The sequence below is a fragment of the Delphinapterus leucas genome, chromosome 7 (assembly GCF_059928025.1).
Source record: "Delphinapterus leucas isolate spDelLeu-1000000601 "Yukka" chromosome 7, BTC_Dleu_Yukka2, whole genome shotgun sequence".
Lineage (NCBI taxonomy): Eukaryota > Metazoa > Chordata > Mammalia > Artiodactyla > Monodontidae > Delphinapterus > Delphinapterus leucas.
Window position 1 is genome coordinate 43,518,987 of NC_143135.1, and position 14,267 is coordinate 43,533,253.

The 14,267-nt window shown below is 49.4% G+C and overlaps 1 protein-coding gene across 2 annotated transcripts in view; it reads left to right on the forward strand.

The window, feature by feature from the left end:
- The first annotated feature begins 10,530 nt into the window (after positions 1 to 10,530).
- Positions 10,531 to 14,267, forward strand: part of DKK3 (dickkopf Wnt signaling pathway inhibitor 3) — a 48,420-nt gene continuing 44,683 nt past the window's right edge. Inside the window, exons 1-2 of one of the 2 annotated variants that reach the window (XM_022555646.2) lie at positions 10,531 to 10,656; positions 11,266 to 11,512. In XM_022555646.2, coding sequence (XP_022411354.1) covers positions 11,300 to 11,512 — 213 coding nt within the window. In that variant the 5' untranslated portion in view covers positions 10,531 to 10,656; positions 11,266 to 11,299. Of the gene's footprint in view, positions 10,668 to 11,265; positions 11,513 to 14,267 lie in introns of both variants that reach the window. The other variant, XM_022555645.2, reaches the window with a different exon arrangement.

Here is a 14,267-nt window from a genome sequence, read left to right on the forward strand (position 1 = left end):
GTTTCATTAGGTCCCATTTGTTTATTTTTGTTTTTATTTCCATTTCTCTAGGAGGTAGGTCAAAAAGGATCTTGCTGTGATTTATGTCATAGAGTGTTCTGCCTATGTTTTCCTCTAAGAGTTTTATAGTGTCTGGCCTTATATTTAGTTCTTTAATCCATTTTGAGTTTATTTTTGTGTATAGTGTTAGGGAGTATTCTAGTTTCATTCTTTAACATGTAGCTATCCAGTTTTCCCAGCACCACTTATTGAAGAGGTGTATATTCTTCAATACACATTCAATATACATTGTATATGCTTTCCTCCTTTATCAAAGATAAGGTGACCATATGTGCATGGGTTTATCTCTGGGCTTTCTATCCTGTTCCATTGATCTATATTTCTGTTTTTGTGCTAGTACCATACTGTCTTGACTACTGTAGCTTTGTAGTATAGTCTGAAGTCAGGGAGCCTGATTCCTCCAGCTCCGTTTTTCTTTCTCAAGATTGCTTTGGCTATTTGGCGTCTTTTGTGTTTCCATACAAATCGAGAAATTTTTTGCTCTAGTTCTGTGAAAAATGCCATTGGTAGTTTGATAGGGATTGCATTGAACCTGTAGTCACCATCCTTCACTTTCTTTGTGTCTGCTCAAATGTCACCTTATCAGAGGTCTCTCGAAAGCACATCTAAAATAGCAACTCTCCTCATTCTTCTCTGTCCTCAGTTTTATTGTCTTCATAGCATTTATAACCTCCTAAAATATAAACTATTATCTCCCTCTCTCTCTCTCTCTCTGTCTGTGGTGTGTGTGTGTGTTGTGTGTATGTGTAGGTTTGAAGGTCTCTCTCTATTCTCTGGAATGTAAACTCTGTAAAAACAGATGCTTTGCTGCTTCATTCGTCTCAATTCCCAGCTCCTAGAACAGAGCCTAGCACATGGAAGCACCCAAAAAATATTTGTTGAATAAATGGATGAATGAATGAATGATAATAGATAGAGCTGCCTCATTCTTTTGAAAGGTAAAAACAGTATCTCATTGTAGTCTCACCAAATGTGATTCTTAAAACATAATGTCTCTGTTCATCTAACACTTAAGTTTTAAGAGAATTGTTCAGTCATGTCTGGTCCTTTAAAGCATCAGCTGTCTATTGTAGGATTTATGTAGCCATGAGTTCATAAAAGCAGGCTGCTCTCTAGCCCCCGTGTACCCTTTACAGACTTGAGCCTGCATTGCTTGCCCTAACCTGTGGCAGGTACCACATCCAAACCTGTTTCTAATCTGCTCCCTTTTTCTTTTCTCCCTGTTTCTGACCTCATCTTACCTTGGCTGTGACACCCAGCACCGTTCTTTTCAGCTCGGCTCTTTGACTATCAGTTATGTTCTATAAACATCTTTCTTTGTCCCTCTGCATTTCTGGGTTTCAATGGTCCATTTTATTAAGCAGATCTTTCACCAGTTCCTCTTTTCCTGGTTCTTAATTTGAACCCCATCAGGAATGTTTAGTGATAGCTGCTGGCAGAAAGTAGAACAAAACACTTGGGAAACACTTCAATTTTCCTTTTGATTTTATCTCCAGTCGCTCTCTCTTTTACTTGGGCTGGGGTGCTACCAGCAATGCTACCACCCATCTTCTGATCTCTCTGATACTAAGTGAGGCTTAGTATCTCCCTCAGCAGTGATGAATAGACATTCTAAAGGTTTGGTCCCTGGGCAGATAGTAATAGGATCACCCAGGAAATTGTTAGAGATGCGGAGTTCAGGGCCCCGTCCAGGAGTCTGTGTTTAAGACCCACTCCCCCGACCCCAGGCAATTCTGATGCTTGATAAAGTTTAAGAACTCCAGCCATAAAGATGATGGGTGCTAGCATGTGCTACCTGGCATGCTTGGTCAGCCTCAGGGCCAGCGCGGTGAATTTCCAAAATAGCACAATCAAACTGGCAAGGGGCTATTGCCTTGCAGAGATATTAAGCAAATAGACCCATTCCAAGTGTCTGCTTTAGATCAAGAAGGAACACACAGAGAGTGACAGCGACAGAGGGATAAAAATGAGAAGACACAATTTTAGCAGTAGCTATCCATATTGCTCCAATTTCCCTTGCTAACAGTGGGACTTTGGACAAGTCCCTTCATCTGCCTCTTGCTCACATATCATCAGGGAGCTGGATGGAAATCATATTGCAGGAAGGGATGTGCCGACCGTGAGGGAGAAAAGAAAAAGAGTTTAAAATGTAAGAGCCTCAGATGCAGGACCTAAGCGTGGATGGGAGCATGTTCTGGGTACTGTTTATTATGTGAACTTCTGACCCAGCCATGCTGGCGGCACTGTGCACCGAGGCAGACAAAAGGTTTGCCTGCGTAAACAGAGAAGAGCTGTCTGCACAAGACCCTCCATAACCCTTCGTGGTCTGAGCAAAATTTCCATGGACACTCCCCTCACCCAGTCTTCCCTAGAGCCCCAGCTGAGCGCACACAAAGGAAGCTCTGTTCCCTGCTCGCTTTGCAAGAGCTTTGTTGGCTGGTGATCATATCATAATAGCTCACATTCACTGATGCTTGCTAAGTGCCAGGCGCTTTGCTGAGTGCCTGTCAGGCTAACATCAGTCCCATGAGGTAGATGCAGGTCCTGTCCTCCTTTTAGAGGTGAGGAAAGTGGGGCTCAGAGACGTGGAGAGACTTGTCCCAGTCACCTGTGGAGAGTAACGCAGAACTGGGGCTGTTCCTGGGCCCCTGCCCTTTACGATGACACAGCAATGCCTTCAAAAGAGAAAGTGGTTTAAAGATGAGAAAACGAGTTTAGAGAGAGAAATTAGATCATCCAAGATTATAAATCTAGAAGGTAGCAAAACCATGACTGGAACACAGTTCCTTTCCCCACATCATGATGCCCCGACTGCAGGCTTCTTTGATATTCCGGACCAAGGACAGAGTGTTTCCTGAGAGGTGCCCCCTCCCTTGCAAGCTGCCTGAGCACGCGCTACAGAGCACTTCAAAGTCCAGATCCAGGAGTTCCACACACCTGCTTGGATCCCTGGCTCGGACCTTGGGCAAGTTACTTTATCACTTTTTTTCCCCCATTTTCTTTTAATTTAGGTGTAATTTGCATACATTAAATTCAGAGCTTTTAGTGGACAGTTCTACCAGTTTTGACAAATGCATAACGGCGTTGTGTGTCTACCACCATTATCAAGGTATAGAATCCCCCAAAGGTCCCTGTGCCCCTTTACAGTCAACACCTCCCCGCATCCCAGCCTCTGGCAACCAATGATCTGTTTGTAGTTCCTATGATTCTGCTTTCTTCTAGAATATCATATAAATGGAATCAGTGTATAGCCTTTTGAGTCCGGCTTCTTTCACTTGGTCTAATGCATTCGAGATGCGTTTGCGTTGTGCATATAAGTAGTTCATTCCTTTTTACTGCTGACCAGCACGGATATTAATGTAGCAAAACCCAACAGTGGCCAGCCCACTGGAAACACCCGGCTATACCACTGAGCTCTTCACCTATTAAGTTTTGACTCATTATCTTCAAGATGGTGCAACTATTCTGGAGACGGTGGTAGTGGAGGCAACTGGAAACCAGAACTGAATCACAGATGCACAAACACATCTCTTAGGAACTTCCCAGATTATCTTAGTGACAGCAGGTGTGGGCTAAGAGCCCTGCGGTTTGGGCACTAATGTGCCCATAAGCTAGAGAATCCTGGGATATTCAGGTCATGGCAGTTAGGATCAGAGCCAGAACCCAAACTCAGGACTATCCAGCTCCAGGTCCAGCCTTCTTTCCACTCTCTAGCAGCTTCCAACCACATCCAGAGGGAAGCAAGTGCTACTGGCCATTGCCCAGGTCAGGGGAGAAGCTGATGGCATGAGAGGAGAGCTTTTGGGTGAGGCTTGATGAAAAGTGAATCTTCAGCAAGGACAGTTCTAGAATGTACCCTGAGGAGCCCTCTCTCATATGTCTGAATCAGCAGCTCTAAAGGGTACTCAGGCATCTGTACTGTTTAGTAAGCTTCCCAGCTGATTCTATTATGGAGCCAGCATTGAAAGTTGCTCCAGGGAAGAAATAAACACACCACTTTGACCTGAAGCAATGGAGAGAATTGGGTAGAAACACATTTCTAGATAGTCTTCCTCTATGGTTGCCTAATAAGATCAATTCTTCTGTCTTCCTCTTTTGGTGCTGGCTCCACCAAAATTCTCTTGCTCCTTAGTCATCACCCACTTCAGATACACATGTAAGGATGCACAGAGCACATGAATCCACCTGCTAAACGGCAAAGCAAGACAGCCAGGCTCGGGGCTCATCCCTCCGGGGCTGCGTTCCAAGGGTGATGGCCGGGAATATGGTCCTCTGGGTCTCTTTTGTTCACCCACCCACAGAAACCTGGCAAATTAAATGTATGTTTTGGATATTCAGCGGCTGTTACTCATGGAAAATCTGAATCCATGTGAACACTCTCCAAGGCCAGATGGAGTTTCCATTCAGAAAAATCTTGGCACCGATTTCTTCAGAACAATGACAGCTTCCAGGCAGGAGCTGGGGAGCCTCAGTGTAACTGGCGGCTGGCACTGTGGGTCAGAGCGGCTAACAAAGCGGAGGAGGCCCCTGGCTGACATTTCCCTGTCCTGTTGGGCCTGGTGGCCCTCTATTTCTGATTCATGCATCTCCTCTAATGCAAACCTTCCTTGATGAGGATTGCCTTGTTAAAATATAGGCAGCCCCACCCCCAGACATTTAAGGCAGCTTGGTAGCCAGCCACAGAAAGTTGTGAAACCTAGCTGCAACGAAAAGGGAAGTATATGAGAAGAAGCCCAAAACATCTCACAGAGTCTGAGGGCAGGTGGGGCAGCTACTGGCTTTCAAACTCATGAAAGACTAAAACCCAGAACCAGAATGACATCATGGGGTGAGGCAGCCCCTCTCTTCCCATCACCCTCTCTCTCAAGCTCATAGGATCTCATTTCTCTAAATGTGTCTCTCCCTCAATCTCTCTTTCTCTCTCTCTGACTTTCTCTATGTTGGCTTTTGTCCTCAAGCAGCTGAACAATGGTGTCTGCAGCCTCAAAATCCAGGAAAGAATCTGATGGGTCAAGCTTCAGACAGGTGTCCATCCTGGTCCAGTCAAAAGGGTGGGAGAGGTGGGTCATCCATGAGGATGCCACAGGATCTCCCACTCCCACAGAGATGACCGGACCAGCGATGAACAGCCCTATCCCACTATGGACGTTCAGAAAAGAATCAGCTTGTCTTTTTCTCTGTCTTACTGTCCTGGCCATTACCTGCTTACTTCTGTTTCTTTGTTCACTGTAGATTCCTGCGGGCAGGGAGCCCAGCCCCTATCAGGCTCGCATTCATTCAGGATTTCCTCATTGAGTGTGAACTCCCTGCAGACCATCAGCAGGACAGGACAGGAGATGGTTGCAGGGCCAGGCATCCTGGGCAATCTCACGGGGCCTGCATTCCAGCAGGGAAAACAGCTACTAAATATTAAACAGATATTAAACAGCCATGCAGATACATGATGTCTGAGCCAACTCTTCACATTTGTTTCCAAATTGTGTTCAGTGTAGTCTATCTGAGATGGAAGGGAAAGAAAAAAGAGAAATGTGTAATAAATCCTTCCTTGGTCTAATTAATTATTCTGAATGGTTAAACTTTAAAAACTCGGTACACAATAGTCACCTGTCCAGATTGAGTGCCTCCAAGTCGTGGGTGTCTGAGGTTTCCTTGCTTGCAGACTGTTCCCTATCCCGGTGATGGCGGTGAGTTGGGGGATGGGTTGATAGATAAGCCCCATCCACCGTCTGGGGTCCTTACCTGACTCCAGTTCCCCCACCCTTCCACCCACCCCAGGAGGAAAGCTCCCAACCATTGGAGCACACAGAAGGGCATTTTATGAAGAGAAATGCCCCTCCATTTGGGTCTGGTGTGGACCCTCCACTCCCCCCTCTCACCTCACGGCAAAGGGGGCCACTGGCTGGGCCTTGGGGAAGAGAGCATTTCCGCCAAGAACAGATCTAAGAAAAGTCTGTTTGGCTCTTAGAGGTGTTTTGTTTTGGTTTGGTTTTTGGGGGGTGCAGGATAGGGGTTGGGAGGGGCTTGCCTTTTGCTTTTTTCTTTTGTTTCAATTTATTCACAAACTATTTCAAATATACAGAAAATAATACAACAGACACACGCATATGCCCATGTGTAGTTAATCAGCTGCGGCATTAAACTGATGTGAATCTTTGGACACTGTTGCTTCAACATTCCTCCACGCTGCTACATTCTCTTTTTTTTATTTTTTTTTTTACATTCTCTTTCTTAAAGAAATAAAATGTTACAAATGTGACTGGAGACCTTCTCCATCTCTTCCCCCACCTTTTACCTCACAGGCAGCCTGCCTATTTCTGTAAATTTTTTTTTTTTTACTATATTTGTAGCATCCATAAACAATAGATAGTTGTTTTGTGTTTTTAAAATAAGCACAAATAACATTCTGTGCGTCTCATTTTGCAAATTGCCGCATTTGTCTTTTGAAATTTATCCACGCTGTTGCCTAGGAATATTGGTCCATTCCTTTAACTGTTGTATTCTATTGTTTGTAGAAACCTGTTCATCCATTCTTCTGCTGAAGACACTAAAAAGTGTTTTTAAGCACGTGGCCATAAGCGTCTGTGGGATGGACAGCTAGACCTGAAATTGCTGTGTGGGTGCTGACTTTGTAGGTAATTTCCAGCAGGTGACAACGTCTCTGTTGCCACGTCCTCAACTCTGAAATGAGACTCCAATAGAGAAAATGTGAGGACTTAGAATTTTTAAATAATTCCAAGAAGTGTTTCCAAACACCCTAAAAGAAAAAAACAATGTCCCTGATGGATATAGAGCTTAGACCAGTGATATAATGGAAATTGTGGCATTTTAGATAGTTCCTTACCCTAAAGATGATTGATCTGGACAGCCTTCGACAACTCTGCCTGCTCTGTGTGCCCCTAGGCCTGTCTGCTCACAACGACCATCCGGACTGCTACCCTTTCTCAAGTCAGGCGCCCAAAGCACAGGGCTCGTCCACTCCTGCCCCTAAGCTTCTAGGAGCCCAGAACATGTGCGGTCTGGCTGGGGCCCATCTCTGCAGCTGCCTCAGTGCTTTTCCTGCCTCAAGGTGGTGATGGGATTGTATGAAGCTGGGCAGGGGGAGCTCTTATATTTGAGGACTGTAGATTTTCTTACCTTTCCTGTCTCTTTTCCCTTTTATCTCTTTCTTTTTTGCTAGTTTCACTTAATCATGGCACTATTGATACATTCCTACCTTTCAGAGTACAAAATTTAGACCCCATAGGAGAAAACACATAGCCCTTCACCTGTCACTTGGGAGCAGCTCAAATTTTTCTTTTTTTTTAAAAGTTCATTCTGAAAGTCAAGAACTCCAGACTGCAGGGCAAAAGATATAAGATAGAAGACAAGTCTTATTCAGGGAAATTCCCAGTCTCTTAAGCCAGCAACGGGGAGGAATGGAAGACCATGGTTTGTTCTATATATCTGCACCACTGCAACTCTTTTCTTGGCCCCAAAGTGTGCCCTCGGGCTGGAGCCTCCATTCTGCTCTAGTTTCTTCCTAGTGTGTGTGCCTGGTGGGGAATCTGGAGATTCAGTTCCAGGCTCTTTGCACAGGATCGGCCACCCTCAGAAAGCTAAAGAAGAGCTGAGCCAGGCTGCACGGGATGCTGGGGGGTCAGGGGGCTTTCCCTGGATTTTTAGGAGGGCTTAACCCGGAGGCCCGGAAATTGAAGAGAACATGGCTAGAAGCCACATCTTGGTGATAAACAGTGATTTGAAGACATCTGCAAAGAAAGGCAGTCATGAGAGGGAAAGCTAAGAGCACTGGTTTTAGAGTCAGCCACACGTGGAGTCTAGTTCCAAACCAACCGTTCACTTGCTGTCTGGGCAGAGGGTATAACTTCTCTGAGTCTCCAGGCAACTCACTATAGATTTGGGGTGTGCACAGTGCCCAATGCCAAGAAGGCCGCCAATATCCTTTCTTCCCGACTGACACTCTGTTGTGGACTCAGCTGGATGGACATGACAAAGAGGCCATGGTCCCTGTAGGGGAGGAAAATTGTCTCTCCAACCCTCTTAGAGTCCCCGGCTGGGCCTAAGAATTAAACTGACATAAGACAGTAACAGAAGAAAAGCAACCACATTTTATTAAAATTTTACATGTATGTGGGAGACTTCACGGGTAAATGAAGACTTGAGGAGGTGACCCAGAGCAGAAAGCTTCTATACCTTTTAGACAAAGAAATGATAGATTTGTGAAGAAATGACAAGGCAAAGGGGGTTGGGCTAGGGACAGTGAATTGTGGGGAGGTGACTGGGAGTGGTATGGTGAAAAAACTAAGATAAGGGTTATTTTAGTAAGTGTGTGTTTGTACAGATCCGTGTTGGCATTGACTTCCTCTCTGGTGATAAGGATGTTCTCTTCCTGGTACAGGGAGGGCACCTCTCTCATGAAAAATGTTATGGCCTTTTTGTAGGTAGAAAAGGGCAGGTCAGAGAGCCCTTCCTACATCTGCTGTTTCTCAAGTGCCTTCAGTTCAAAATAATCAACATGCCAAAGTGGTATATTTTGGGATGGCATGTCCTGAACTCCCTCTCCCAAACGCATGTTTTCCAAGTGGTCACCTGCAGAAATTGCTCATCAGATGCTCCCAAGTCATCTCATACTTCCTGGCCAGGTTTATAGCAGAGGCGTTTGGCAGTGAAGGGTGAAGCCTCTGGAGCCAGATTCCTTGGTTCAAATCCCAGTTCAACCACTTATGAGCTATGTGGTCTTAGGAAAGTTTCCTTATTTGTGAGATGGGAATAAAGGTAGTAGTACCAACCTCAGAGGTTGTTTGAGAATTAAATGAGTTAATACTTGTTCCTGGCACATTGTGAGTTCTCATAATGTTACTGCTGTATTGATATATCACTAGCAATTGATATAATGACCAGCCCATCCATTTCTCAGGGACCAAGTGTGTCTTATAACTGAGGCCCTGGTGACACAACGGTGAGCAAGTCAGTCCCTGCCTCCTAGGAGTTCGAGGTCTCTGGGGGAAATGGGCCAGTGACTAGAGAGAGCGTGTCAAGTCAGGGCTGCCATGGGGAAGCACATGGTGCTGGGGGGTCCTAGAGGAGAAATGGGATGGAGCAGGGACAGGTAACGAGAGACACTGAGTCTTGCAAGATGGGGTCGAGTTAGCCTGGCCAAGGGGAGGAGGGAAGGCTGTCCAGACAGAAAGAGTAACAGGAAAAACTAGGAGGAGTTTTGACAAATAAAACACAGGTTTATTCAAAAAATATGTGAGTGCTCCCTGTTCTCGGTACTAGGGAGACTGCTGTGAATAGACAAGGTTCTGCTCTCACTACGATAGCTGACATTTATACCCCACTTATTGCTGCCCCACACCTACCTGCGTGCATTATACTTGTTACCTACGAGGTACCTTACTACTTGTCAACTGAATTAAAAACAGACAATACGAGAGCTGTGAGTTTCAGTTTTCTTTGGGGACTTAGTGAGGACTGTAGCCCGTGAGATAGCCTCTCAGAAAGCTCTGTGGAACTGTTCCAAAGAGGTAAGGGGGAAGGTCAGTAGATCTGTGATTTTGGCAAAGGGGGTACATGCAACCAAGCACACATCTCGATAGAAAGTTGCTGCTGGTCATGAGGAACAGATGTGTTAATGAACGGTTTTAGTGCTTTTCTAAGTATGGGATGATACAAGAGTTTGGGTTCATAAAATTTTCTCCCGAAAAGATCTATCTGAAGGCCTGTTCTACCAATTTCCCCAGAGCACAGAGTGCCTCATTCCTGATCTCTGCCCTGAACTCCTTTCAGGGGGTGTTGAAGGTCTGCGACTGCAGTGGCTAGTGACTTTGTTCTCATAGAACCAGATGGCGAGCAACGTTTTTTAGTTGTCCTCCTATAACCTCCACTTTACATTTGGGCTAAATGGAGGGCAGACGAATCTGCTAACTTGGCCAGATTGGTAAACTCCTAAGGAGCAGAGCTGGGATTGACACCAGGCAGTCTGGCTGCAGGGTCTGGTCTTAACCACTCTGCTATACCGCCCTTAAGGAGCTTGCTGACATTCTCGGGACCTACTGCAGGAGCTAGGAGTGGGTTTTCTTGGCTGGAGTACTGAAACAACCACGGCAGACAGATTAAGGCCAGCTTGTGATGGGCCTTGAATGCCAGGCTAAGGGGCTGGGATTTTATCTTGCCTGCTGGGTAGAGGATGGCTTGGAAAAGGCAAGGTGGGACCCAGAAAAAACACCTTCCCCTCGCCTCCCGTAAACTGTGGCAAGAATCTGGGCCAGAGATGACAATGGACTGGGATGCCGCGGGGCAACGTGATGAACAGACCGCGACAGCTTCCGGTAGAGCCGGGCGCCGGCTGCAGAGGAGGCCAGCCTGGGGCGGGAGGTCGCCGGCGCCCGGGCCGGCCATTGGCGGCGGGCTGGGCCGCGGCCCCTCCCGCGGGGCGGGGCGGGCGGGGCGAGCTCTGCGGGCTCGCCAGGGTAGCAGCGCTGCAGCATCCTCGTCGAGCTCCCCGCACCCGCGGCCCGCGCAGCGCGCCGCTCCCGCTCCGCAGCCCCGAGGCAGCCCCTGACGAGGCCTGGAAAGTCCAGCCCGGAGCACAGCTCGGTCCAGTCGGGGTGGGGGAAGGGCGGCGGCGGGGAAGGGAGGTGGCTCATCTCGGTAGCTCCTGGGTGGGGGAGGGACTGGGCTCAGGACTTGGTTCCGACCCCGGCGATGGGGAGGGGGCGGTGATGAGCTGTTCTCTGGCCACCCAAGATGGGGGCTCGGGTAAGGATGGGGTGGGAGTGGGGTCGCGGCACCAGAGCTGTGCTCTGATCTGGTCGAGGAGGGAACAGGGCTCAAACCCGGGACCAAGCCGGGGTGGGGGGCCGGTGGGGAGGGCGGTGAGGGGAGAGGGTTGTAAGCTTGGGGGCACCCGGGTTCTGTTGCTCGCGGGAGGGGCTATCACTGGGGGCGGGGGCAGAGCACAGCCTGTGCCGGAGGATGCGCCAGGGGGTACGCAGGGGATTCGGGCGCGGGGCTGGAGCGGGTGGGGTCTTCCCTGTGCGAGGTAGCTGCGTCCAGAGGGGACTCGGCCTCCTCCCATCTGGGAGTGGGTGCGGGGAAGCGGGGCGCCGGGGGCGGGCCCGGCTCGTAGTGCCAGAGGCGGCGGGGGCGGGCGGCGCGGGCCAGAGGGTGGTCGGCGCGCCTCTGACAGCGTTCTGGCACGCGCAGGCGGCGGCGCGGCGGCGGCGGGCGCTGAGCCGAGATGCGATGGCTGGCGGGCACCCTGCTGTGCCTGCTGCTGGCGGCGGCCGTCCCCACGGCCCCCGCGCCAGCTCCGACAGTGACCCCGGCTGCGTTCGAGCCCGGCCCGGCTCTCAGCTACCCGCAGGAGGAGGCCACTCTCAACGAGATGTTCCGCGAGGTTGAGGAACTGATGGAGGACACGCAGCACAAACTGCGCAGCGCGGTGGAGGAGGTGGGTGCGCCCGAAGGGCCCGCGCTCCGGAGAAGCGCGAGGCTGGCGACAGCGGGGGCTGGGGAAGCAGTGGTACGAGCGCTGGCCAGGGACCTCAGGTCCGCTAAAGGCCTGGGCAGGGCGGGCAGCAGATTCCGAATTATCTGACGGCAGCGCGGGGTGATCCCAACTCCCGCGTCGTTCTGCCTTCCTGCCAAAAGCTCTGGATCTGAGTCTGTCCAGCCAGAGACTCCGGCCGGACCTGCCCATGGGCAGCAGCGGTCACCACCTGCCTGCAGGCTGCCGGCCATCACCTTGCAATTATCTTCAGGTGTGCAGCTGGCCTCATCCTGTCCTCAGCGGAGGCTTGCAAGGCCCCTGGTATTCCAGCGCTGTGGTTTTGCTGAGGAAGCTCCAGGCATCTCAAGTCCCAGCTTGTCTGGGCTTTGAGCTTGTGCCATCTTCCCGAGAGACAGTTAGGGTGCCATGTGGGGACAAAGAGCCCTGAGCTTTGCTGGTAATCTGTCTGGGCTTCCCCAGTGCCATGTGGGGCAGAAAAGGAAACTGGGAGTCCTAAATCCCAGCAGTGTCAGTTGTCAGAGGGTGGTGGGTGAGAGGAGGAGAAGCCGTGTGAAGGGCGACCTCCCACCCCACCCCAAGAGTGCTTTGGAGTCAGTCCTGGGCTCAGGGCCCTCTTCTGCCATTCACTAGCAGGTGGCATTGGGCAGATCCCTTAACATCCTGTACCTCAGTGTCCCGTGAGAATTAAATCCACGCTATGTGTAGCACCTGGCGTATAATAGCTGCGCAATATATAGCAGCTGTTAGTTATCAGATACCAGATACCTTGGGAAAACTTTGCTTGGTTTCTTCCTTCCATTGCCTCCCAGGTCCAAACACTATGGATGGCATCCTCTATGGTGGGCATGCAAGCATCGCCAGGGTTGCCTGGACAGGAGGTGCAGCTGGCCCACCTCTCCCAGCCAGGGGGCCCTGCTGCCTGGGGTGGGTAGGCATGGCCCCTCTTGGACCTGCCTCTGCTGCAGCCTGTCTTTGGAGAGAAGCCAGCCATACAATGAAGGAGTCAGTGAGAGACCAGATGTCTAGGCTGGAAGGTCAGGTGCCGCCACATCCCTGCTTCTCTGCACTGCATTTGGACGAAGTCTCCAAAGCTGGCTCTGGTCTACCAGGAGAGGTGGCTTTCTCCTCCCACCCCTGTGTGGTTTGGGTTAGTTCCCCTTCCTGCCCACAACAGTCAGCCTGGTGGACCCTGGACACTGGTGAAGGGGACCCTGGACACTGGTGAAGGGGACACTGGATTGGGAGGCGGTTGCATGGGCAGCTGTATCTGAACATCCACTGGACAGGCCAGATTCTAAAACCTGTGGCCTTCCTGTTTCCTGCGAAAGCGAAAGAATCATGACATGGAACAATGAAAGGCGCCGAAGCATCAGAGGCCCCAGTGTCTTTTCACTCTGCACCTTCAAATTGAACTGAGCTCACAGCCCTTCTGGTTCCAGAGCAGGTCATTTGCTTCCCTCCTGCCCATGGATTCCCACTGAGCCTGACCAGGTCACCTGCGTGTTTTCATTCAGTGTGAACTTGCCCATGCAGCATGGTCCTCTGCCGGCAGCCCCTGGTGAGGGGGGATGAGGGAGCAGCAGGGCCCCTTCAGTCTCTTCATTGATGAGAGCAGTTTGCGGCCAGCGGGACATTGTGGTGGTGCTGACTCTGAGGGAGCTGGCCACGTTGCCTCTGCCTGGGCCCCAGCCTTCCTCCTCCAGACATGGCTCTGCCTGACTTCTGCAGTTTGCCACCAGGGGAGACATGGGCTGGCACCTCCACCCCACTCAGTGGGAACCAACCTTCCTTCTCTCATCCCAGCTCTGCCACTTACGAGTGATGGGATCCAGGCTCTGAAATGGAGGAAATGTCCATTTCCCCTCGGGGGTAATGGGGAGAATTAAATGAGAGGATGTAAGTAAAGCAAGTTTTCTGGTCGTCTAAAATGGGTTAAGTAGGGACTTCCCTGGTAGTCCGGTGGTTAGGACTTGGTGCTTTCACTGCCGTGGCCCGTAGGCCCGTGGCCCCGGGTTCTATCCCTGGTCGAGGAACTAAGGTCCCGCGAGCTGCGCAGCACAGCCAAAAAATAAAATAAAATAAAAATGAGGTTAAGTAAAATTGATGCAATATAAGTTGCCCCCTCGTGTGGTTCTCAGGACTATGGGAAATTGTTGGTTCTCAATAAATAATGGCTCTCATTATCATCATATTAATAACAGTAGTAGGAATGATAACAAAAGAACCACAAGTATCTGATATATGATAGATTCGCAATAGATTATGGCTGTTAGTATTAAGTTTTTAAAAGAGACTGCCAGAAAGCCTCTTAAATCTCATAAACGTAAGATAGTTGCTGTTTACTTACTGTCCCAGAGAAGAGCCAAAAAGGACCCGAGGCCAGATGCATTAATTGTTTACATAGTTGCATCAGGAATCTGCTTTCAAGTAACTCCCTGACATTTAAAATATTCCAGCTGACTCAAGCTGCTGATTTCTCTTAAGGGAAAAAGGTTAACTCTGCTTGTAGGATCATTATTGAGGGGAAGCAAATCTTCCAATGGTTCAGTCTGGGCTGTTCCTGTTTTCCTGTTTAATTATTCTGTATGTTACTGATAAAAGTATTGTGAGGATAAAACCATTCCCCGCCCCTCCATTGCCACATCTGTAACTGGCATATTTTAGAATGTTCTTACCACCTCACCTATTCCTAGGA